The sequence below is a fragment of the Corticium candelabrum genome, chromosome 3 (assembly GCF_963422355.1).
Source record: "Corticium candelabrum chromosome 3, ooCorCand1.1, whole genome shotgun sequence".
Lineage (NCBI taxonomy): Eukaryota > Metazoa > Porifera > Homoscleromorpha > Homosclerophorida > Plakinidae > Corticium > Corticium candelabrum.
The window spans coordinates 8,733,252-8,758,472 of record NC_085087.1 but is presented as its reverse complement, the minus strand read 5'-3'; the positions used below and the strand labels follow the sequence as shown (position 1 = coordinate 8,758,472).

General features: G+C 43.8%; 6 protein-coding genes across 9 annotated transcripts; 4 read left to right on the top strand and 2 right to left on the bottom strand.

Annotated features, from left to right (window-relative positions):
* Positions 1–1,056: 1,056 nt before the first annotated feature.
* LOC134176858 (DNA repair protein XRCC1-like) lies at positions 1,057–8,187 on the top strand. 2 transcript variants are annotated; one of them, XM_062643531.1, is made up of 19 exons: positions 1,061–1,261; positions 1,342–1,434; positions 1,508–1,544; positions 1,695–1,768; positions 1,828–1,906; positions 2,959–3,038; positions 3,102–3,176; positions 3,446–3,655; positions 3,728–3,818; positions 3,982–4,028; positions 4,099–4,220; positions 5,374–5,414; positions 5,484–5,565; positions 5,782–6,092; positions 6,728–6,791; positions 6,857–6,918; positions 7,081–7,231; positions 7,352–7,427; positions 7,492–8,187. In XM_062643531.1, the coding sequence occupies exons 1-19, from the start codon at positions 1,211–1,213 to the stop codon at positions 7,600–7,602; spliced, it is 1,857 nt and encodes a 618-aa protein (XP_062499515.1). In that variant the 5' UTR covers positions 1,061–1,210; the 3' UTR covers positions 7,603–8,187. The 2 variants fall into 2 exon arrangements, with proteins under 2 accessions (XP_062499516.1, XP_062499515.1); XM_062643532.1 differs by lacking the exons at positions 7,352–7,427; positions 7,492–8,187 and having other exon boundaries at positions 1,057–1,261; positions 6,857–6,921; positions 7,081–7,221.
* A 76-nt stretch (positions 8,188–8,263) lies between these two features.
* On the bottom strand, positions 8,264–9,842 carry LOC134176859 (small ribosomal subunit protein eS19-like). The gene is made up of 7 exons (XM_062643533.1): positions 9,817–9,842; positions 9,661–9,745; positions 9,198–9,298; positions 9,063–9,131; positions 8,547–8,661; positions 8,435–8,489; positions 8,264–8,347 (listed from the first exon to the last, which is right to left on the bottom strand). The coding sequence occupies exons 2-7, from the start codon at positions 9,738–9,740 to the stop codon at positions 8,321–8,323; spliced, it is 447 nt and encodes a 148-aa protein (XP_062499517.1). The 5' UTR covers positions 9,741–9,745; positions 9,817–9,842; the 3' UTR covers positions 8,264–8,320.
* A 626-nt stretch (positions 9,843–10,468) lies between these two features.
* On the bottom strand, positions 10,469–14,106 carry LOC134177340 (transmembrane protein 192-like). Its single transcript, XM_062644113.1, has 6 exons — positions 14,044–14,106; positions 13,832–13,978; positions 11,964–12,225; positions 11,751–11,900; positions 11,590–11,686; positions 10,469–10,788 (listed from the first exon to the last, which is right to left on the bottom strand). The coding sequence occupies exons 1-6, from the start codon at positions 14,074–14,076 to the stop codon at positions 10,668–10,670; spliced, it is 810 nt and encodes a 269-aa protein (XP_062500097.1). The 5' UTR covers positions 14,077–14,106; the 3' UTR covers positions 10,469–10,667.
* Positions 14,107–14,128: 22 nt separating this feature from the next.
* LOC134177338 (RNA-binding protein 42-like) lies at positions 14,129–17,444 on the top strand. 3 transcript variants are annotated; one of them, XM_062644111.1, is made up of 5 exons: positions 14,129–14,223; positions 14,280–14,323; positions 16,580–16,615; positions 16,672–16,890; positions 16,955–17,444. In XM_062644111.1, the coding sequence occupies exons 1-5, from the start codon at positions 14,165–14,167 to the stop codon at positions 17,263–17,265; spliced, it is 669 nt and encodes a 222-aa protein (XP_062500095.1). In that variant the 5' UTR covers positions 14,129–14,164; the 3' UTR covers positions 17,266–17,444. The 3 variants fall into 3 exon arrangements, with proteins under 3 accessions (XP_062500095.1, XP_062500096.1, XP_062500094.1); XM_062644112.1 differs by lacking the exon at positions 16,580–16,615 and adding an exon at positions 16,556–16,579; XM_062644110.1 differs by having other exon boundaries at positions 16,556–16,615.
* An 824-nt stretch (positions 17,445–18,268) lies between these two features.
* LOC134177788 (arylsulfatase B-like) lies at positions 18,269–20,833 on the top strand. The gene is made up of 2 exons (XM_062644569.1): positions 18,269–19,166; positions 19,915–20,833. The coding sequence occupies exons 1-2, from the start codon at positions 18,269–18,271 to the stop codon at positions 20,628–20,630; spliced, it is 1,614 nt and encodes a 537-aa protein (XP_062500553.1). The 3' UTR covers positions 20,631–20,833.
* A 1,426-nt stretch (positions 20,834–22,259) lies between these two features.
* Positions 22,260–24,252, top strand: LOC134177515 (arylsulfatase B-like). Its single transcript, XM_062644305.1, has 2 exons — positions 22,260–23,173; positions 23,335–24,252. Exons 1-2 carry the CDS (start codon positions 22,273–22,275, stop codon positions 24,048–24,050), a joined length of 1,617 nt encoding a protein of 538 aa, XP_062500289.1. The 5' UTR covers positions 22,260–22,272; the 3' UTR covers positions 24,051–24,252.
* Positions 24,253–25,221: the final 969 nt, after the last annotated feature.

Sequence of the window (25,221 nt, the reverse complement as noted above, 5' to 3'; positions counted from 1 at the left end):
TCCTGTGTGTATGACTCAACTAATCCTGACTGGGTACCATCTGCAAGGATGTGTTAGGTTGCTATGATCACTTCCAGTAAAGAGAGATTTGTTCGTCTCAAGAAAGGTCTAGTACACCTAACAGCATACAATCATATACAACATCAGGTCACTGCAATTCATGTCGGGAATACTTCTTTCTTCTCCGTCCACAGTTGAGCCTCCGTTCTACCTGTTTCTAGGCCCGCAGGTACAGCTTTCTCCTCGTATCGCTTCTGCGATTCGTCGGAGAGGCTTTTAGACTTCTGTTCCATAATCTCTATTCTAAGAATTAGCTTTATCGCACTCGACCATCAGAGTACGAAATCACGTCAAACTCGCGAATTCACCGCTAGAATTTGGTATAAATCTTTCGCAATTAGTATACTGTCGCCGTACTATCTAACACACAGTTGAACGTCCTTGAAATGTTGTACAAGCCGCCGTCGCAAACAGAGATACCTGCCGAGGACAAAACTTGCCCCTCAAAATGGCGGCAAATACGGGTACTACAGGGAACGCCTACTCCTCGCCCCCGCACGCACTATCTCTAATAGACAGCCAGTCGACGTTGCTCAAGTTATTTGGACCGCGACAGCCACAAGTCGATGTTGAGAGACTGCTCGGTGCTTCTCTTAGTTTAGGAAATACGTTTCTGTCAACTCCGTCGCAATGGCGGGAAGTTGTGTTGCCGTGTCTTTTCTAACGTGCCATCAGTTCGGGCATTACTAGCGCGATTTCTAAGTAATTATCAGAGAAATGTCATTTCTCTGGACATCTCATTTCTCTGGACACTAAAAGTTAGCTAGAAAGGTATTTCGGTGTTTTGATTGGGGGCTACCACGTGACACGTAATTCCATCGTTTTCACTCAGATGGTCTGGTTCCAGTATTTGACGTACGCTTACTCATCTTCAAATCTTATTTACGTCTGTAGTCGGCGCGCCAGAGGGCGCACAGTCACGAGGTGCCAGCTCCTCCCACTCGCTGAATTACGACGAAAAGTGTCTGACAACGGGAGACTACAGAGCGGCAACTGTGCATTCATTGGCATTCGCCAGTTTTTAACTAGAACACACCAAAAGTCGACCCAAGTCCTGTAATAAAAAACCTTCGGTCTGAGCTAATACGCGCAAACGTCGGAACACCAAGGCTTATTGATATTTACAGAATTGTAATGCTGGACTTTTCAGATGCCTGATGCTAAAATTAGTCACATTTTGTCATTCAGTAGTGAAGATTCAGTAAGTGTAGTCTAATGTGGTATCCAACATTGTTGTTTCTCGTGCGTTTACACTCTCTTGTTTTCTCGTTGGTGAAATAGACGCACGTTGCTGAGAATCTGCTAAAGCAAGAGAACGCCCGTAAATGGAACTGCGCGAATGCAGGAGAAAAGACGGCGTCGGTGATTTTGCAGGTGGGCGTGGTAGCTGTCACACGTGGCGCGGGTTTGGAACTCCGAGGCTTAATTAATTATTTGATTATTGAAGCTTGAAAAGGCGACGAAGATAGAAGGCATTGATATAGGTAAGTTGCAGAGTATTATCCATATAATAAATTTATTTTTGTATATAAATTTATTAGTTTAAATTTTAATTAATTAATTATTTTTTAATAAAATAAAATTCAAAATTTAATATATTTGGTATGAAGTAACGGGTATTGTACAATATTTAGGCAACGATGGCTCAGCATTTGTAGAGGTACTTGTCGGTCGTTCTGGTTCACAAAATTCTGATGGTGACTATGAGGTGACGTGACGACTTGATCTGAACCGATGAAATGTAACAATATGGTAGTGTTGCTGCAGGTACTGCTAGTGACGTCATCATTTATGAGTCCTTCAGAGAGCAAGTCTGGTGCGAACAAGAGCAGAGTTAAGATGTTTGGTATGTTGCCATGAGCAAATAGTGTAGTTAAATGAATTTTGGTGTGTGTGTGTGTTTCTGTTTCTTGTTTGTCTGTCTGTCTGTCTGTCTGTCTGTCTGCCTGTCTGTCTGTCTGTCTATTTGTCTGTCTGTCTGTCTGTGTGCCTGCCTGCACGTGTGTCTGTCTGTCTGTCTGTCTGTCTGTCTGTCTGTCTGTTTGTCTGTCTTTTTCATATATTGTCATGAATGAATGTTATTACAACCAAAACTATTTAAAATGTTCCAGAGATCCAATATGGTCAATACCTTGCAAACTAATGTACACTAAACTGAGTATGATAGTTCTTTACATTACTAGAAGTCATAGATAAAAGGCGTGATAGTTTCCTTGCAATAGTCTTAGCATTGCAACATTGTAGTGATGTTGAGAATCGTTTTCTCCAGTAACACATGAATTCTTTAGCATTCTTATTTCCATCATCATCCATCAACATGGTTGATAGTTCCTGTAGGTATCTGGTGGCTCGTTCTCCCCAATGGCCAAAATGCTCAAACACACAGATGGAACAAACATCAAGGAAGACACACCGAGGAGAGTGACTTGACCATATTTGGTTAACCTCCTGTTCTCCCTATTTGCAGCAGCTGCTGCCTCCTTCGTAGAAGCTTGGGACAATGTGTCTGTTGCCCAAAGATGAGCCAAGCCTACATCAAGTTCTACATTGGTGCTTGAGCCACATCAAAGACAGCAATGTCTGGGCAATTGTTGCTGTTAGTGTACCAATCTCGAGGTTTGCGTTTGTGATGAATCTGCAGATGACTCAAACAATCAGACCATTCGGACACAATGGAGTCATGGGACCACACAGGACCACCACTTTCTTACAAGTGAGTAAGTGATACCCTGTGATAGCAGCAATCCAAACACCAGCACCTTTACCCTTTAGGGAGTGAAATGGACAGAACTGTTTAATCATATAACTGGAAATAGAAGCCATGTGTTGTCTGTCTGTCTGTCTGTCTGTCTGTCTGTCTGTCTGTCAATCCATATACATGTATATTTGTAATTATAGGAAAGCAAATGCTATCAAAGGTAACTGTTGATCAGAAGTGGGATCGAGTGAAGATCATTTGCACGCAACCATACAACAAGGCAAACCAATCCAAACATTCAACACAATTCAACTCTCTGACTTTGAGTGCATATCGTGTCTAGAATGTGAAGTATGGATTGGTGTTTGTACGCCTGCATGGGCCACCGGACGAATCAGATACAACAAACACAACAAATGTAAGAACATGAGAGCTAATTACAACTATCAATAATAATTATATATTATAGTCTGACGTAATAGTTTATAACAGCAATTAATTTTTGATTTGATATTAATTAGTGCACAAGTTATTTAAAAAATTTAAATTAAGATTTAATATTGATATTAATATATTAATATTATATTATATTAATATATATTAATTAGTGCACAAGTTTAAAAAATTAATTTTAAAATTTAATTTTAATATATTAATATATTACTTTTAATATTATTTGTTGTTTAGAAACAGCAAGTCACATTCGGTGCGTTCAAACTGCGTGATGATGTTGATACGGCTAGTCTACGTGTTGGCTCGCTGTTTGAAAGCCAGAAGGCTTCGTCGCCCTTAAAACTCTCTGTAGCTGCTTCTGCAAGAGCCGCATCGATGTTGAGTGATTCTTCATCTTGTGTAAGAGAAACTGTGTCGACAAAGACAATGGAAAGTGTGGAAAGGGTATTAGGAGCTGGACATACTGGGATAGTTGGTTGTTATTAATTAACTGTGGATGCATGTTGCGACTTGCAGCCAGTGAAAATTTTGGGTGAGGCAAGTGTGAATAAGGCGAGTGCACACAAGGCAAGCAATGAGCCACCAGCAAAGAAGGCAAAGTCATCATGTAAGTTGTGTGTGTGTGTGTGTGTGTGTGTGTGTGTGTGTGTGTGCATGTGTGTGAGTGTGTGTGTGTGTGTGTGTGTGTGTGTGTGTGTGTGTGTGTGTGTGTGTGTGTGTACGCATGCATGCATGCACATGGTAACTTTTCCCATCTATTGATTCATTAGCACTAAGGACCACCAACCCATCTTCAGTGCCATTCAATGAGATAATGGTATGTGCAATTTTTCTACTTTGATAAACAGACAATTTTCACCACTCACTGACACTATCAATTTTTACAGAAAGGAGTTCGCTTTGCTTTTAGTGGGTTCAAGAATCCGTATCGTGGTGAGCTTAGAGACAAGGCTCTTGCCTTGGGAGCAAAATATGAACCTGACTGGGGTTCGAGATGCACTCATTTGGTGTAAGGATATTTGTCTGTCTGTCTACCTGTCAATACATATATTTTTCATATTTGAATTAGGATACAATAGCAAATGACTAACTACGTTTGTCCTATGACAATAAAAGCAAGAGAAAACAACTAACAACTAAATACAATACATAGTTAACTACTAATTGGTTAAAAGGAATCATGTGATCCCTTTTCTATAGAACATCTACGAGTCTGGGCACTTGGCCTGTCCCGACAAGGCATTACTGATTTTCTTCAGAAGTACATTGGCATTGCAACGTTGCAGTTGAATGGCAATTCTTTGATGCCAATAATCTTTAAACTCTGCCCTGTTTGATTTTCCAAAGTCATCCTTTGATCGTTTTGACAAGTCATCTAAATAGGTCTCTGCCTTCTTGCCCCATCTTCCAAAATGTTTCAAGACTAGTGGAACCACTCTCACAGACAACCCACCAGGATGTTTTCTTTCTCATAGCGAGCCAACTTCCTGTCTTCCCTTCTAGCAGCAGCTGCTCTCTCCATAGTGGCTGACATTGGAAATATGTCCAAACTCCACGAATGAGCAAGTGCTATATCTAGCTCTACGTTGGAACCAATACCAGTATCAGAAACAACAATGTCTGGGAGGCTGTCAGATGTAGCATATCTATCTTTTGGCTCTTTTTGTGTTGAATTTTGAGATCGTTTAGACACTCTGACCACACAGACATGATCGAGTCATGTGACCACACAGTACCATTCCCTGTTTTGCATGTAATCTGATGATATCCGCTTGAGTCACCAGTTGCTCGTCCACAGTCACACGTCTGAATATTATCACACAAAGGCAAGGGAAGTCCAAGTCTCAGGTAAGCCACCAACTGAAATTCGGAGGGTTTAGGTACGAGCTTCCCTGAAGTTGCAATAGCAGACAACCAAGAGCCTGCACTTTTGCCTTGCAGAGAGGGAAGTCTGTCCGTCTGTTTGTCTGTCCGCATTTTGTCTGTCTGTTGTATTGTGTGTGTGTGTGTGTGTGTGTGTGTGTGTGTGTGTGTGTGTGTGTGTGTGTGTGTGTGTGTGTGTGTGTGTGTGTGTGTGTGTGTGTGTGTGTGTGTGTGTGTGTGTGTTATCTTCTATGAGTTGATTTGCTGTTTTCTTTGTTAGTTTATATTGTTGATTACAGGTGTGCTTTTCCAAATACACCAAAATTCAATCAAGTAAAAGGTATGATATACTAGTCAGCTGTGTAAGAGCACTGAGGCTGTTGATGGTTTCGTGGTTAACGTATCGTAGCTGAACGTGGCACTGGAGTTATTGTGCAACAAGAATGGATTGTTGATTGCTACAAACGGAGAATCAAGTTGCCTTCTAGTCGGTAGGCGTTAGTCATCCCGTCGTTAGTCTGTCTGTTTGTGTGTCTGTCTGTCTGTCTGTCTGTCTGTCTGTGTGCCTATCTGTCTGCCCGTGTGTCTTATTAATGTCTGTCTGTGTGTCTTAATGTCTGCCTGTGTGTCTATCCGTCCAGCTGTTTGTTTGTGAGGGTAATTGGCAGTTGGTTGGTCAATGTTTACAAGTTATCTGTTTGTTCCAGTTACACGTTTGACAGACCAGCCTCAGACTCATCATCTGAATCTGACTCGGATAACATGGGAATGTCAGCAATAGCAAAGCAACGACTTCCTAAAGCATCGCCAGTGAAACAACATACAAATGTGAAAACAGATTGTGCAAGCAGTGAACAGAGAGCTACATTGACAACTGATCAACAAATTCAGGACAGTAGGAAGGAAGATGACGGATCCAGTAATGAGATGTCAGACCAGAAAGTGTCGGTAGGATCTAAAGAGACAAAGGAAGTCGAACTGAAGCCAGAACAAAAGACAAACCCTCAGACAAAGAAAAGTGAGACGATTGAACTTGATGTGTTTCTAGTTGTTTAAGCTGTTAGACTCAACTAATTAATGTTAACAAGATTATCTTTATTCTAATGTATTGTGAGATGCATCCCTCTAGTGAGATGCATCATTCCAATACAATAGTCTAGTGCATCGTGAATCCCTCCAATACAAGAGTGTAGTCTATTATGAGATGCATCCCTCCAATACAATAGTCTAGTGTATTATGAGATGCATCCCTCCAATACAATAGTCTAGTGTATTATGAGATGCATCCTTCCAATACAATGGTCTGGTGTATTATGAGATGCATCCCTCCAATACAATAGTCTAGTGTATTATGAGATGCATCCTTCCAATACAATGGTCTGGTGTATTGTGAGATGCATCACTCCAATACAATAGTCTAGTGTATTATGAGATGCATCCTTTCAATACAATAGTCTAGTGTATTGTGAGATGCATCCCTCCAATACAATAGTCTAATGTATTATGAGATGCATCCTTCCAATACAATAGTCTTATACTGTAGTCTTAGTGTACGGAGAGATGGAGCTCTTCAATATGATAGTTAAATTTAAAATTAAGCTTTGTTATGCTATTAGTTGCAATAAGTTTTAAATGATGTGACACTATCTGTAGAAGCACAAGGAGCTCGAATTCAATATGACACAGACAGCGAAGACACGGATGATGAAATTAGAAAGTTAGAATGGATAACTAACGACACGCATTTTGTACTTTGCCATAATGTGTTCACGTATTCTTCAGAGTTCAGAATGGTGCAAGCAAAGAATCAGAGGCATCAAAGCAACAGCACCAAACGAAACAAAGTTGTGTGTGTGTGTGTTACGTGCGTGTGTGTGTGTGTGTGTGTGTGTTACGTGTGTGTGTGTGTGTGTGTGTGTGTGTGTGTGTGTGTGTGTGTGTGTGTGTGTGGTGTTTACTTTTACATCGAATTGTGTAATGCATTTTGCTGGTGGTTTCTTGTGTAGAAGCAGCTGACGTAGAGGATGCATCAGATAAGGAAGGAAGAGATGTTGAGCCATTGCCAGACCTCTTCGCCAACCAGCATTTCTTACTGTATGGAGACTTTGAGGAGGCAGTTCGTCGACGAATTGTCAAGTATATAATTGCGTACAACGGGTATGAAAAAACACCACACACACACACACACCACACACACACACACCACACACACACCACACACACACACACATGCACGCACCACTCCAGCCATCAGTTTGAATGTCTACATTTCTTCAGTTGTGTTGAAAACTATATGAACAGCTCAGTTTCTTTCGTCATCACTGCATCAAACTGGAACGACGAGTTCGACTCGGTAAACAACAAATGTCTCATACTCATTCACCATCTCACGCTTAACACATCATCTCTTATTTCAGGCTCTATCTGATAATGCATCCTTGTCGTTCGTGAAGCCACAGTGGATATTCGAGTGTCACAAACAACAGAAACTCTTGCCACACCAGAAGTATGCAGTCGTGCCAACATAACAGCTCGTTGTCATGTAACCCGTTTTCAAGTGTAACATCTGAATGCGTTGCATGAAGAAACATTGTGATGTGCAAATTATCATGTGCTCCACCCTGTTATTGATATTAATGAGGTGACAGCTAATGTACTTCGAGTGGATGGATGGATGGATGGGTGTCAATGTGTCTTGTACAATGTGTCTTGTATGAATACATGTGTGTATACACGATTACAGAGACAAGAGTTTCTTATGTCTCATTGTGTATACTACGTGTCTGTCTACCAGTAGGACACAAGTCGAAGATGAAGCACACAAAATACGAGTTTGTCTGTTTGTTTGCCTGTCTGTGTGTCTGTCCCTGTGTCTGTCTGCCTGTGTGTCTTGTCTTTGTGTCTGTCTACTTGTCTTTGTGTCTGTCTGTGTGCCTGTCTGCTTGTCTTTGTGTCTGTCTGTCTGCCTGTGTGTCTTGTCTTTGTGTCTCTCTGCTTGTCTTTGTGTCTGTCTGTCTGTCTGTCTGTCTGCTTCTCACCTTTTCCCTCATCTCTCTGTCCTACACACTCCTGTCATTGTGCCTGTAATTCCCTAACTTGTGGATTTCCCTGCCCCTCTCCCCTCCATACTCTAGATACTCGGGCAGACGCACTGCCAGTAATTGGAGATTACGTGCACGGGGTAAACAATTGTACATAAGTAATGTATTGATCACGCAACATCACCAACAAAGTACAGTCCGAGTCTCATGATTTTTCTTGCTGCTGTGAGACCTGCAAACAACCAAACACATTTATCACACACACACACACACACACACACACACACACACACACACACACACACACACACACACACACCTGCAATGCAATACGATCCAAATCTCTCTGTCCCTGTGACGTAATCCTCCGTCCACTGACACGCACACCACACATTGTCATATAATGGATTTCTTTGATATCAACTACTTACCCATTAGCATCCTTTTCCACCAGCTTCATTCCTTCTAGACCCTTCAAAATATTCCTAGCGACAGACGACGAACCGCGTTGGAAATGGTTCGGCTCGGTTCCGTTCCTCTTTCGTCCTACAATACAACAAACAAGGAGCTCACATCACACCCCGAGCATCACATGCCAATGTCAGCATGCTGAGGTATGCATCACACACACACACACACACACACACACACACACACACACACAGTGACACACACACACACACACACACACACACACACACACACACACACACACACACACACACACACACACACAGTGACACACACACACACACACACACACACACACACACACACAGTGACACACACACACACACACACACACACACACACAGTGACACACACACACACACAGTGACACACACATGCAGACACACACACACACACACACACACACACACACACACACACACACACACACACTAACATGCCACACCCACGCATTTGGATCCATCCTACGATCTCACCTCCATATACTTTTGTTAACGCTCCAACTCCTACCCCGCCTCGTAGATAGATGTGACGTGCAATCGACGCTGAACAGTCGACAATGCACGACAAATTAGGAAAGATACGTCTTGTCGGTTAGTGTGCAGACGTACCTGCTCTGATGAAGTACCAATCAGGGTCATACGGTGCCAACTCCTTATGCCGCCCGGTCTTGACAATATCGACCCACGAAGGCACCTTCAATTTGCTCGACCTATTCATAAATTATTTAATATATAATAATTAATTTATTAAATATTAATTACGTATTTTTCTACTGATTTTACTTGTATACGTCATTTTGTTAGTGATGACGTCACATATTGAAATTAACTGTCAGCAACTAAATTATTGTAAAGTATCACACTACTAAAACAATTCTAGTACTGTACGCACTGTATGTTGGTATTGCTATTGATATCAACGCACATCAACACACAATATGCAGGACTCCGAGGCTACACAAGCGGTTGGGTTCGACACCGTTCGACACCGAATGGGACCCCACCCCGTTCACACTAGATAGTCGTTTCTAGGTATAACACGTTAGCGTTTCTATCATATTAACGTTCTTACTTTTTCAGAAAAGCCGCAAATGCCTTGTTGAAAGCGTGCGGGTTGACATCCTTTACGGTTACGCCCTCTCTCGTTGACATTATTACTACAGAGACGGGAAACGTACGCAGGACTTAAATGACGAGAGAAATTGATTGAGGAATGAAAGACAGCGACCTCGTGCTCGGAGATCGAATGAGCATGCGCCGAATGTCCAATCGACTTCTCACGTGACTGCCAAGAAGATGTGTGATACGCAAAGACAGACAGACAGACAGACGGACAGACAGACAGACGGACGGACAGACAGACAGACAGACAGACAGACAGACAGACCGACAGACGGACGGACGGACAGACAGACAGACAGACAGACAAACAGACAGACAGAGTCACAGATGGAATAAATGATCTTAGACAAACAGACAGAAACTGACAGCTAGTCAGAAAAACGGACGGACAGACAGATAGACAGACAGACAGACAGACAAATGGACAAACAGTGAGGCGTACAGACACATAGACAACCCGGACAACAAACATAAATGAAGAATTGCTGCACAAACTATCAGTCACCTGCACAACATTTCAACATGTTACAATGTATACACACTGTACTGTATATGCAATCTTGTCACACACACACACACACACACACACACACACACACACACACACACACACACACACACACACACACACTCACACACACACACACACACACACACACACACACACACACACACACACACACACACACACACACACACACACACACAACACACACACTAATCACACAATTCCAGTCTGTCACACTCGCGTGCTTCCTCCCATCCAGTGTAATAGAATATAGCAATGCCCATCATGTAAAGCAACAATGTCATAATGTAAATGCAAACACCAAATATCCATAATATATTATCACAACTAATACAAAATATACATTAGTGTTACTGTATCTACACAGTGTGTGACTCAGACTGAGTTGCTTGCATGACAGATCTGTTGTGGTGGGTGCACGGTACACGTCAGTGGCCTGTGTTTGATGTCAGCTGGAGAATCCGTCGACCCAAGTCTGCGTTGTGTTGTTGTAAGTAGCGAATCATGTCAGCTTGCTTTTCTAGGATTTCGTCTGTGTATTCGCCGTTGCTGGAACACAGAGAGAAGACGATGACTCGACAGACATTGGCACGTCATTTGTTTATGATTTACTGATTCACCTAATTGACTTAAAACATCAAATGTCTGCAGCCGTGCTTGCCTGTCTTGTAGTATTTGTCCAACAGTTTGTCCGTCTGCCTGTCTGCCCGCCCGTCCTTCTGTCTGTGTGTTTGTGTGTCTGTCTGTCTGCCTGTCTGTGTTTGCCTGTTGTGTGTGTGTGTGTGTGTGTGTGTGTGTGTGTGTGTGTGTGTGTGTGTGTGTGTGTGTGTGTGTGTGTGTGTGTGTCTGTCTGTCTGTCTGTCTGTCTGTGTGCATGCGTGCGTGTGCATGTGTGTGTGTGTGTGTGTGTGCACGCGCGCGTGTGTGTATCTTGTGTGCGTGTCTGTCTGTCTGTCGGTCTGTGTGTCTGTCTGTCTTCATTTATTTCAATACATTTTAAGTACAATTACAAACACTAAATATACAATAATCCTTGTGACAATGTCTCTGTCTCAACTTAATACGACTAAAACCACCTACGCCATGCAAAGAGTCTTAATTAACTACATGAACCTACAACTAAACTGTATGTAATTTGTATGTCTGTCTGTCTGTCTGTCTGTCTGTCTGTCTGTCTGTCTGTCTGTCTGTCTGTCTGTGTGTGTGTGTGTGTGTGTGTGTGTGTGTGTGTGTGTGTGTGTGTGTGTGTGTGTGTGTGTGTGTGTGTGTGTGTGTGTGTGTGTGTGTGTGTGTGTGTGTGTGTGTGTGTGTGTCTATCCTGCTTCTACAACAACAAACATGTTTCATTACGTGAATCCCAAATCACTCAAGTCAGCCGTCCTTGTCTCCAACAAGTCCTCTTCGACATCGGCAGGCAGCCGTTTCTTATTGAACGACCCGACTCTCACTTCAAATCAGAACATCATCACTCAACCACACACACACATTTTAATCGATAATCCAAAACATACCAATATACAACACCAATGCTGGCAGAACGATAACATTCTCAATTAACGTAAAAATTCCCAGCAAATAAATATACTTAATACTAATGAATGACGGATGTGCTCTAGTTGGTGTCCCAACAACTGACATAGCAATGAGAAGAAGTGCACTTCCTGTCATAATTTTCAAATTAGCATTAATATTAACTTTGCATGTTTGTGTCTGTGTGTGCATACCACACGAAATGGTGTAGAGTGGTATTCGTCTGAGGCTTCGTGTGTTTCTGTAGAAACTGAGATAGCCACATTGCCGTGATTTCTGGTGAAGAAACTGCTTGATGCGACTGCCAATAAACAAGCCGAACCATACGAATCCATGCAGCATAACGAAAAATTGAAAAGGAAGAGAAGTCTCCTGAGACTTGACATTGGCACTGGACGAAGGCCACGTAGGCACTCCCAGATGTCCACACACAAACAGTGAGATCTCATACACAACCTGTAAATAAGTATTAATACAAGCAAATTAACATTTTGAGATAATTGCAAATTGTATGTAATTGTTTGTCTGCCAGTGTTTTCTGAGACATTATACAGCAATGCGATGCATGTGACATGTGTGATGTGCAGACAATCTATATCAAGACTGGGAAATCTAAGAACATGCCCCTAGATAGATAATCTCTTCCGCTCTTTGGCTGACAGTCTGTTTTGAGGTGTACCAGTAAAATATTTTGGTTTTCGTTGTTGCCTTAGTGTGTTTAGTGTGTGATAGTTATGATTTATTGCCAAGCTTAGCGAGACTTATAATCTGGGTCGCACAACAGAAATGGGCATGGTCCTATATGGCTCTCCATCGAGCTATTGGTGTGTGTGTGTGTGTGTGTGTGTGTGTGTGTGTGTGTGTGTGTGTGTGTGTGTGTGTGTGTGTGTGTGTGTGTGTGTGTGTGTGTGTGTGTACACCAATCTCAAATTTCTCCTCCCCATGACCATATTTCATGATAGGACCTACCTTAATTAAAAATCGTTTCCGTGTCCGACTACAGGTGAGTCTAATTATGAACAATTCGTACAAGTGACCAAGCCACAAAGAAAATGCTTCATCAAGTTCTGTCGCCCCATCCTTTTGTATTGTAGCTAGGGATTGTGTGTACTTGACAACGAAGAAACACCTTCAGGAGTAGAATGCCACCTACAGTCAACCATTCACACGTCCCATACTACAATCAATCCTTTACTACTCTGTGCTGCATCTAACACTGTTGATAGTCAATGTTTGCTGATATCAATTCTATGTCAGTAAATACCATACCACTGTTGTTACAATGGAACTGAGTGCATACCTAGACTGTACATTTCAATTGTCTTGATCACGATCGCAAAACGACGACTACCTATACCAGGCCTATGTACGTAATCTAAACTACTAGGAAGTTTGCATGTTTACTTCCATGACAGCTAGGGTTTCAACAAATACGTATTGTCTAGCTAGGACTCGGCGTTTCAGTAGACGGTCTGAAAACTCCATTGGACGTGTTACTCACCAATGCGAGGTGCCTACAGATACCATACAACTAGTAATAATATATGACTTTGACAGACAGACAGACAGACAGACAGACAGACAGACAGACAGACAGACAGATGGACGGACAGACAGACAGATAAACAGATAGACAGAGAAACAAACAGACAAACAAACAGACAAACAAACAGAGGATAGAACAAATATCAGATGGTTGTTCATTAGGGTTTTTCTTCTATGACAACTATGGTTATTTATCTTGGACTCTTAGTTAGTGATATAGCCTTTTCTGTATTATCGTTGATGTTTACAATAAACGTTCTTTGATAGACAGACAGACAGACAAACAGATAGACAGACAGACAGACAGACAGACAGACAGACAGACAGACAGACAGCCAGCCAGACAATAAGCAGACAGACAAATATAGACAGACAAACAAACAGACAAACAAACAAACAACTAGACAGATAGACAAACAAGCAAACAGACAAACAAACAAACAGACAAATAGACAAACAGACAGACAAACAGACAGACAGACAGACACACAGATGAACAGACCAAACTACAGCTTACTAATATCACAGCTTCACTGACAGCCAACCACTCAGTGTTCAGCCTATTGAAAAATTGCGACCTCCCGTCGGAAAGCACCAAACGCTGATCGGCAACGGACACAGGCGTCGCATCACGTGACACATCTTGGTCACCCAAAAAGAAAGCCTAGAATAAACCAAAATTACTGAAACACACGGCAAGAATCTTCAAAAACCTTATCTATGTCTTACGCCTCTATGCGATCTATCGTTGAGGCTGACCATGACGGAATCGGGAACTGTCAAAGTGTTTAATCCGGGGATTTGACACTTCACAACCGGGACTTTACTTTAACGTTTAGGCTACGTCAGGATGGCTAATCTGTACGCGTACGGATCACGGTCAGATCGACTTCAGGAGGAGTTCTCGAGGTTAGAATATTTTTATTTGAATGACGTCTAGTTGACTCGTTTGTTGGTTGTCGTAGATTCGAGGAAGAAATTGGTAGTTCGTATGGCAGACAACCAGCAGGTCTCTGCGTTTGTGTTTTGTATGTCCGTTTGTTACCTTGTTTGTTTGTTTGTCTGCCTGTTTTGTCTGTGTGTCTCTTGTCTGCTTTTTGTGTGTCTGTTTGTATATGTGTCTGTTTGTCTGTCAGTCTGTCGGTTTATGTGTCTGTCTGTCTGTTTGTTTGTCTGTCTGTGTGCATATCTGTCTGTTTGTCTGTCAGTCTGTCGGTTTATTTGTCTGTCTGTCTGTTTGTTTGTCTGTCTGTGTGCATATCTGTCTGTTTGTCTGTCAGTCTGTCGGTTTATTTGTCTGTCAAATTTTCATATATTTTTATACATCAAAGCTAATACAGGTGAAACTAAAGTAACAGCTAATGAACAACAAGTGTCACAACTACAATTACAATTACACAAATAACAATTGTCTGTCTGTCTGTCTGTCTGTCTGTCTGTTTGTCTGTTTGCATATCTGTCTGTTTGTGTGTCAATCTGTCGGTTTATGTCTGTCTGTCTGTTTATTTGTCTGTTTGTCTGTCTGTTTGTGTGTCAGTCTGTCGGTTTATCTGTCTGTCTGTCTGTTTATGTCTGTCTGTCTGTTTATGTCTGTCTGTCTGTTTATTTGTCTGTTTGTCTGTCTGTTTGCATATCTGTCTGTTTGTGTGTCTGTCTGTCCGTTTATGTGTCTGTCTGTCTGTTTATTTGTCTGTCTGTCTGTTTGTTTGTCTGTCTGTCTGTTTGTTTGTCTGTCTGTTTGCATATCTGTCTGTTTGTGTGTCAGTCTGTCGATTTTTATGTCTGTCTGTCTGTTTATTTGTCTGTTTGTCGGTCTGTTTGCATATCTGTCTGTTTGTGTGTCAGTCTGTCGGTTTATGTGTCTGTCTGTCTGTTTATTTGTCTGTCTGTCTGTTTGTTTGTCTGTCTGTCTGTCTGTTTGTTTGTCTGTCTGTTTGCATATCTGTCTGTTTGTGTGTCAGTCTGTCGATTTTTATGTCTGTCTGTCTGTTTATTTGTCTGTCTGTCTGTCTGTTTGCATATCTGTCTGTTTGTGTGTCAGTCTGTCGATTTATGTGTCTGTCTGTCTGTGTGCATATCTGTCTGTTTGTCTGTCAGTCTGTTGGTTTATGTGTCTGTCTGTCTGTTTGTTTGTCTGTCTGTGTGCGTATCTGTCTGTTTGTTTGTCTGTCTGTTTGCATATCTGTCTGTCTGTTTGTCTGTCGGTTTGCATATCTGTCTCTTTGTGTGTCAGTCTGTCGATTTATGTGTCTGCAGGCCCTACGGAAGCAACTTGAAAGTGGAGCAGCCTAGCACACGTTAGAGGGTGTGGCTTAGCGCACGTTAGGGGTGGGTTGGCTGGGCGTGTACAGGTGCAACCACGAGTACTGCTTGAACCACGCTCAGCGGCTGGCTGAAAAGCTCGATTGGAGACTTGCTTCTTTCCAAACTTACGTTTGGGGAATTGGAAGTTGGAAGGCTGGTGGGGTACTTCACTATTAGGAGGAATCTTGCATTCGACGCTCGATCGCAACAAAGTAGACAACGCCATGACACATCCGTGAGTAGTGAGCATGCGCACAGTGTGCTGTCACAGAGGTCTGGGAATATAGTCCAGGTAACAAAAGAGAAGTCGTAGGAAACTTCAAAACAGTCACCAAATTAGTAGAGCCGTAATCTGGTAGATGACCAAATATATTATTTTATTTAATCAGTTCTACCTTTAGACCGGAAGTATGCGGCAATCGTTCGCTGGCTGAAGTTGAGTTTTCTAAAAGTGGGGCGGCCATGGCTGCTGCTGCTGCTGCGGCTCCGTCAGCCCTGGTCTGTCTGTCTGTTTGTTTGTCTGTCTGTTTGTTTGTCTGTCTGTTTGTCTGTCTGTCTGTTTGTTTGTCTGTCTGTTTGTTTGTCAGTCTGTCTGTTTATTTGTCTGTCTGTCTGTTTGTTTGTCAGTCTGTCTGTTTATTTGTCTGTGCACCTGTCTGTTTGTTGTCTGTCTGTCTGTTAGTTTGCATGTCAGTTTGTTTGTGTGTCTGTTTGTTCATTTGTTTATCTGTTTGTTTGTTTGTCTATGTTTAAACATTTTTGTCTGTTTCTTTGAATGTGTCTCACTCTGTTTATCTGTCTGTTGTTACAAGCACCTTCATACAGTCATTTTCAATGTGTGACGTGTTCCTGTTTTGTGATTTCAACTTGCACATACTAGATGTGCCAGCCACTTTTATAATTATACTACTGAATGTAATACAATTCGTGTAAATAGGTGGTATGGCAGCTCATCTTGCAGGTATGCCAATGGCCCGTCCTCCTGGCCTTCCACCTGGTACTACAGACTCCATGCCGACTATCAGTTTGTCTACATCGTATTTTCTGTTGCAGCTCTGCCAGTCATGCCGATGACAGTTGTTGGGGCATCGGGTGTTGCTCACAGCATGCACGCTTCCATTCCGGCCAACGCCATCACAGACGAAGAACAGAGACAGTGGCAGGCAAACTACAGCGAAGGAGTCGAGAAACAGAAGAAGAAAAACAAGAAGGCGTTGAGGTCGTCCGGTGGTCAAGTGTGGAGTGACCCAAGCCTTCTAGAGTGGGACATCAGTACGATACATTTTTGCTCAGAAATGAATACATTTTAATTAATATTTTGATTGACTTTTTATAGATGATTTTCGGCTGTTTTGTGGTGATCTAGGAAATGAGGTGAACGACGAGGGTTTAGCTCGAGCGTTTAGTCACTATCCTTCGTTTCAAAAGGCAAGAGTAATTCGCGACAAGCGAACTCGTAAGACTCGTGGTTATGGTTTCGTGAGCTTTAAGGACGGACATGATTATCTAAAAGCCATGAAGGAAATGGATGGCAAGTATATCGGCAATCGGCCGGTGAAGCTACGCAAGAGCACGTGGAAAGATAGGAATATAGACATCGTGAGGAAGAGAATGAAGGAAAAGAAGAAATTAGGTTACAAGGTGTAGGAATGGAGAGAGTCTGACGATGTGTACAAGAACAGTGTGGATTGTTGAAGATTGGGTGATTAGATGGATGTTTAATAGGACGAGCTTATTCGCTGCTCTGTGTGCTAAAGTGCGTATATAGTCGCTAGTCACACTGCTTGTCAATAATAATTATTGCTTGCAACAGAACGCAAGCCACAACGTGGTAGTTACGCGCCTGTCCGAAACAACTAGTCCTACAGTAGCCATGGTTAGCCTCGGTCTCCCAGACCAGTGTAGCGCCAAATCGTGGAGGCAATACGGGTCTGGGAGATCGAGGCTAATAACGAGGCTAATAACGAGGCTGGAGTCAGAGTCAGGGTTATGGTCAGGGACAACTTACGGTAACAACTGATCCGAGGCACCAGTTGTGGCAGCTACAAGTGGTCCCGGACCGGTTGTGGAAACCATAATTGGTCCCCAAACCAGTTAATTAAGGCGGAGCTTCAGACCAGTTAAGGCGGGGTCCGGCTCCAGACCAGTTAAGGAGAGGGCCCCAGACCAGTTAAGGCGGGGAATGAACTATAGTGTGACATGCCTACCACAGCTTCCCGTTCTACTGTCTCACACACTATAGCCCCTAAGTTACTCCTACCACAACAAGGTCACGTTTCTCAATTTCTATACATACAAAGAAGACTAGCCAATGTCATTGCTAATGACATCAGCTTGCCTGTCGCCTACCAGTCTACCACTATCTAAATCACCCGAGGACACTGCTGTTTATGATTTGTAAAGACGGCGCCATCTGTCTTTCCGAATTCTTATTGTAGTGATAAAGCAAAACAGAAATATCACTTGACGGGCTACCTAAACGAGTGTAAACCAGTACTTCGCGTCATACGGCTGTTTACGCTTCTATATTGTGTGCGGCCACCTGTCTTTCGTACTCTTTCGGATTCTTATTGTATAGTGTTATTTGATGCAAACAGATCATACTTGATAAGTTACTTACCAGTAATTCGCTTCACATAACTCGAGCATGATGGCGAACCGACCGGCTGCAGTTGCCCTCTTGACTGCTTTATGTCTGATCCCAGTTGCCCGTGCTAAACACAATCAACCTCCACACATCTTTCTCGTTCTGGTCGATGACTGGGGATGGGCAAACGTCGGTTACCACCGAGACGAACCTACAGACGAAGTCGTCACCCCAAACATCGACAGGCTGTGCAAAGAAGAAGGAATCGAGCTCAACAACTTCTATGCTCACGCCGTCTGCGGCCCCTCCCGGGCCTCCCTCCTCAGCGGCCGCTTCCCCATCCACGTCAGCGTCGACAACGGCGACGTGACGATGAACGACCCGAGCGAAAAGCTCGACGGCTACGCCGGCATCCCTCCGCCGATGACGGGCATGGCGGAGAAGCTCAAAACGGCCGGATATGCCACACATCAGATAGGAAAGTGGGACGCCGGTATGGTGGTGCCCCAACAGATACCCGCAGGAAAGGGATTCGACAGCAGCTACGGATTTTTCCACCACGGGGGCGACTACCGCACCTACAAGACAAGCCACTGTCCGGACATGAACATAACGGGCGGTCAGTTGCGAGACTTCTGGGACACGGACGGTCCTGCTGACGTTGATGTTGACAAGGAAATCTATGTGGAGAGGTTGTACACGGCCAAGATGCTCGATATTATTCGCAACCACGACGCGCAGACGCCGCTGTTTTTATACTACGCGCCGCATCTCGTTCATACGCCGTTGGACGTGCCGCTGAAGTATCGCGCAAAGTTCCATTTTATTGATAACGAACACCGTCGCATCTACGCCGGAATGGTCAACTATCTGGACGACATCATCGGAACGGTAACCGACGCCTTGAAGGATCATAATCTTTGGGATGACACGCTCATGATTATGATGTCGGACAACGGAGGTAAGCAGGATTGATTAGCAGCGGCGGCGGTAAATTAGGTTGGTTTAACGCGTGCTAAATATGTATTACAGTAAATATATTTTGTCATGTTTGCATGTCTTCGTGTTACGGTTTATTTATAGAACCACTGCGCAGTAAGACGTTAATTTATTAGTATGATTGAACATATCTACCTCGAAGACGCCCGTGGGCTCGGGTTGCAGTAGCCTAAAATAGCTTTGTGTGTGACGGTTCGACCGATCTGACGGATGTGGGCGGTATTATCTACTTCGCGTAGATATACTGTACACTGTACCGAATGGTTGTATGTGCTAAATTGTTACGAAAGCGGATGCCGTCAATCATCCAATGTTCTCCCTGTGTTGAGATTCAACGTCGACTCTGCAGGCTACGAAGAAAAACGTTTTTGTTAGAATGTTGGCTTGCATGGTATTTCGTAGCAGCATGCGTACTTTACTGTGTTAATTTCTCGTAGTTGTTGATGCAAGTGAATTGAATTCGAAGCTATACTTGGAATAGCATGACTTAAGATTAGGTTGCTTATGTTTGTGGCAAATGCTAATGTTTTGTCATGGCCCGATAGGTTCCATGCACCACCCATTATATACATGTGTATATATATATATATATATATATATATATATATATATATATATATATATATATATATACATACATATATATGCACTCTAGGAGTTGTGACTGTCAGCATCATGCAGTAGCATTGTGAACTTTGTGCTGTGTTAAGGTCCCATCTATTCCGGAGGTGGAGCGACCAACTATCCTCTAAGGGGAGGGAAAAGGAGCAACTTCCAGGGCGGAGTTCGAGTCAATGCTTTCGCTTCTGGTGGCATCTTGCCTTCGAGTGCTTTTGGGAAGACAAAAAATGGACTGATGGCGTTGTGTGATCTCTACACGACGTTCTGTTCGCTGGCCAACGTTTCTCACGTCGACGAGCGAGCGAGCCTCGTAGGTCTTCCAGAGGTCGACGGTGTGGACATGTCTGAGTATCTGCTGGACGAAACGGACGAGGTGCAATCGCCTAGAGACGTAGTCTACCTCGGACAACACATCAAGGACGGAGTGAATCAAACAGAAGGCATCGGATCGGGCATAATCTACAAGAAATGGAAGTACATCCATGGACAAGTTCTATACGGAACGTGGAGCGGACCGTTCTCTCCCAACGACACATCATCGATCCCGCCCAACGTCGATCCTCACGACTGCCCCGAAAGTGGCTGCCTCTTCGATCTGTTCGAAGATGAAACGGAACACAATGATCTCTCAGACAGTCCAGAACATGCTCACGTGTTGAAATTCATGCAAGTAAAATGGGCAATAATGATGTCAACCATGTATTTGCCAAATCGTGGAGAGGCAGATCCACTTGCATGCGAGGTGGGAAGAGACGACTATGATGGATTTTACGGTCCGTTCAGGGGTATTGGGTCAGACCTGTGATGTCTCTCGCAAGTTGCAAGTTGAGAGAAAGAAAATGACTGCATGAGAGCTTTGCTGAAATGTTGTGTGTCTGTTGTTGTTTTGCGCTGAGCGCGTGTGCCCGTCAAACTGTGAGAAACTGCATGTTCGTAGAGAAATGAAAGTCAAGTCTATAGTTAAAATATAGAATAATAGAGACATGAAATGGTGTTCTATTGACACAATACATGTGTGCAATGGCATTGTACATGTAGTAGTCTATACAGACTCAGGGCCGTATACATACGAGCCGACCACCTTTTCTAAGGTGAACTTTTACAGGAGGCCTAATTCAGAGCCGCAGGAACCCTATATGCATGCAGTCTGGTCATTCCAGTTTTGCCGGGGTAATTTTTGAAAACTGACTTTGGACAGTCGACAATTGCCCGAAAATTCTGATTAAAAATATAAGTGATTAAATATCTAATATATTTATAGATAAAACGAAAGTAAATGCTAGCATCTTGAATTGCTACTTACGCTGCCCAGGTCATTGCGTAGCCACGTATTATAGTCATTGTTAGTAAATGAGACTAATTTTAGTATGCTGGAAGATTGCTCTCTTGGCACTATTGGACCACACCCTATTAGCGCGCGTTATACTGAACCACTTTTCAAATGCTTCCTACGGGCCTGTGCAGCATACACTGTTAGAGTGCAGTGTCGACGATATCCTGTAGTATACAGGCAGGAGTTTCCAATTTGGAATCGTTGTTTTCTTCAAACTTGAATCGCATTCCTATGGTATATTATCTAGGGTATGGTATGGTATGGTATGGTATGGTATGGTATGGTATGGTATGGCATGGCATGGCATGGTATGGTATGGTATGGTATTGTATGGTATGGTATGGTATGGTATGGTATGATATGGTATGGTATGGCATGGCATGGTACGGCATGGTATGGTATCATGCAGGTCAGGTCTGTCACGAACCTATCAGTTGCCTGCAGGTTACCGTTCAACTGTCCCACACACTTCTCCCTCCTCCTACTTACCATAAAGAAGCACTAAAGTGCTTAACCCCAGGCGCAGAGTATCCTAATCGTCTGTATTTGATTGCGTATGTAGGCCACGCCCTTGGCAATCCTTTTTGCTTGTGAAGTCGTGCAAACCGAACCCAAAGTCACACCACTTTGATATAATTGGCGGCATCCGCTCCCCTGACAATTTAAGTACATGCCATATACAACAAAAAACAATGAACGCAAGCTATCTATGCATTCCAATCTGTCGTTGCTTGGTTTACTCGTTGGTCCACCAAAACACTATACTGTAACCCTAGCGCATGCGCGCCTAGGGTTAACGAGGTCACTTTCTCAATGTTTTAGACGTGCAAACTTTCGGAAAGTTGAATTCCTAAAAGTGGCTTGACTAGATGACCTGAATATTAAATTTCTACAAAGAAGACTAACCATGTCATTGCTAATGACATATCTGCTTGCCCGTCACCTACCAGTTTACCACTAGAACACCCAAGGACACGGCTTCACGCTTTCATAATATGCGGCCGCCTGTCTTTCCGAATTCCTATTATTATACCGCCCTGGGTAAATGAATAAGCAAACAGGAACACCACTTGACGGGTTATCTACCAGTAAATCGCTTCACAAGCTCTAGGGCATGATGGCAAACCGACCGGCTGCAATGGCCCTCTTGACTGCTTTATGTCTGATCCCAGTTGCCCGTGCTAGACACAATCAACCTCCACACATCTTTCTCGTTCTGGTCGATGACTGGGGATGGGCAAACGTCGGTTACCACCGAGACGAACCTACAGACGAAGTCGTCACCCCAAACATCGACAGGCTGTGCAAAGAAGAAGGAATCGAGCTCAACAACTTCTATGCTCACGCCGTCTGCGGCCCCTCCCGGGCCTCCCTCCTCAGCGGCCGCTTCCCCATCCACGTCAGCGTCGACAACGGCGACGTGACGATGAACGACCCGAGCAACAAGGTCGACGGCTACGCCGGCATCTCTCCGCCGATGACGAGCATGGCGGAGAAGCTCAAAACGGCCGGATATGCCACACATCAGATAGGAAAGTGGGACGCCGGTATGGTGGTGCCCCAACAGATACCCGCAGGAAAGGGATTCGACAGCAGCTACGGATTTTTCCACCACGGGGGTGACTACCGCACCTACAAGACAAGCCACTGTCCGGACATGAACATAACGGGCGGTCAGTTGCGAGACTTCTGGGACACGGACGGTCCTGCTGACGTTGATGTTGACAAGGAAATCTATGTGGAGAAGTTGTACACGGCCAAGATGCTCGATATTATTAGCAACCACGACGCGCAGACGCCGCTGTTTTTATACTACGCGCCGCATCTCGTTCATACGCCGTTGGACGTGCCGCTGAAGTATCTTGCAAAGTTCCATTTTATTGATAACGAACACCGTCGCATCTACGCCGGAATGGTCAACTATCTGGACGACATCATCGGAACGGTAACCGACGCCTTGAAGAATCATAATCTTTGGGATGACACGCTCATGATTATGATGTCGGACAACGGAGGTAAGCAGAATTGATTAGCTGCAGCGGTAAAGTTGGAGCTCAATTTAATTAACGCGCGCTCAATATATATTAAGAACTAACACCCGTTAATTAAAGGCTATTGTACAACAGTGTCTGATTCTGTCAGTGACATGCAGTACCATTGTGTTTGCTGTGTTAAGGTCCCATCTATTCCGGAGGTGGGGCGACCAACTATCCTCTAAGGGGAGGGAAAAGGAGCAACTTCCAGGGCGGAGTTCGAGTCAATGCTTTCGCTTCTGGTGGCATCTTGCCTTCGAGTACTCATGGGAAGACAAAAAATGGACTGATGGCGTTGTGTGATCTCTACACGACGTTCTGCTCGCTGGCCAACGTTTCTCACGTCGACGAGCGATCAAGCTCCTTAGGCCTTCCAGAGGTCGACGGCGTGGACATGTCTGAGTATCTGCTGGACGAAACGGACGAGGTGCAATCGCCTAGAGACGAAGTCTACCTCGGACAACACATCAAGGACGGAGTGAATCAAACAGAAGGCATCGGATCGGGCATAATCTACAAGAACTGGAAGTACATCCATGGACAAGTTCTGTACGGAACGTGGAGTGGACCGTTCTCTCCCAACGACACATCATCGATCCCGTCCAACGTCGATCCTCACGACTGCCCCGAAAGTGGCTGCCTCTTCGATCTGCTCGAAGATGAAACGGAACACAATGATCTCTCAGACAGTTCAGAACATGCTCACGTGTTGAAATTCATGCAAGTAAAATGGGCACACATGATGTCAACCATGTATTTGCCAAATCGTGGAGAGGCAGATCCGCTTGCCTGCGAGGTGGGAAGAGACCACTATCACGGATTTTACGGTCCGTTCAGGGGTATTGGGACAGAACTGTAATGTTTTGTCTCTCGCAATTAATTAAGTTGCAAGCTAATTGATCGAGAGAAGGACAGGGACTGCATGAGAGCTTTGCTGAAATGTTGCGTGTCTGTTGTGTTGCGCTGAGCGCGTTGTCCGTCAAACTGTGAGAAACTGCATGTTCGTAGAGAAATGTAAGTCAAAGTTTACTTGAAATGAATAATCTGTTGAGCATATGAAATGGTGGTAATTACACTAATATACATGTACGTGTGCTACGGTATTGTGCATGTACTACACATACAGTAGACAGTGTCTAGAGGCGAGTCGCGATTTTCTGTGCGCCGATAGGCTTTTTAGTCGCTGCACCGATCTCGGCCAAATTTGCCAATGTGGTTGCGTTTCGCTAAGATCTATGAAAATGTGACTTTCTTTCGGTCCCCGTCCTGCGCTTCTTTCATCCTTTGCTCGACTGTTCCTAGAGTGAGAACGTCATTCGCAAGATTTCCTGCCAGTAAAAGATTTAGTAGGCCGAGTCTCTAGTATACAGTGTACACTGTACACCGCAAGGGCTAACTTCTCTGATGGCGGTTATTATCACTTCTTTTGTCGGTAAAAGGCTGATGGATAACTAGCGGAGGCACGGCGGTCACCGATAAATAGCTTTAACGCTTTTGGTAGGCTACCAAGCGCGCGCTTGCTAGTGGCAAATTAGCGTAACCGTAACTACAGAAACCATTTATTTATGTACAGATCGATGGTGACAGACAATGGCACTATCCACTGTTACTTTGTCGAGTGCTCACATTGCAACATGGCGGCGGAGCTGGGGAGACTCGCGGACACCCTCAACTTTGAGTACAACCTCTATTTTTGCAAGCAAGTATGCCTCGTAGTTCCGATGTCCTTTCATGCCCATCCCCTCAACTTGCGAGTCGCTCTGCCGCCTCTGGCAACGATTGCTTAGACTCGATTGTCTAATTTTCAAAAGATCAAAGTTAAAAATCAATAGCTAGATACATAGCGACACGGGCACTCTCTTCACATGCAGTGCCATTCAAGATCTAAAAAGAGAGCAGTGCACAGACCCGTGACCCCCGTTAGAAGATAGGGGTTATCTTTCGAAGGCGTTGCCTCTAGCTACGTCTCTATGGCAATATTACGTTTGAAAGAATACATTTGCCCTCAATCGCAACTCTAGGCCCGCCTC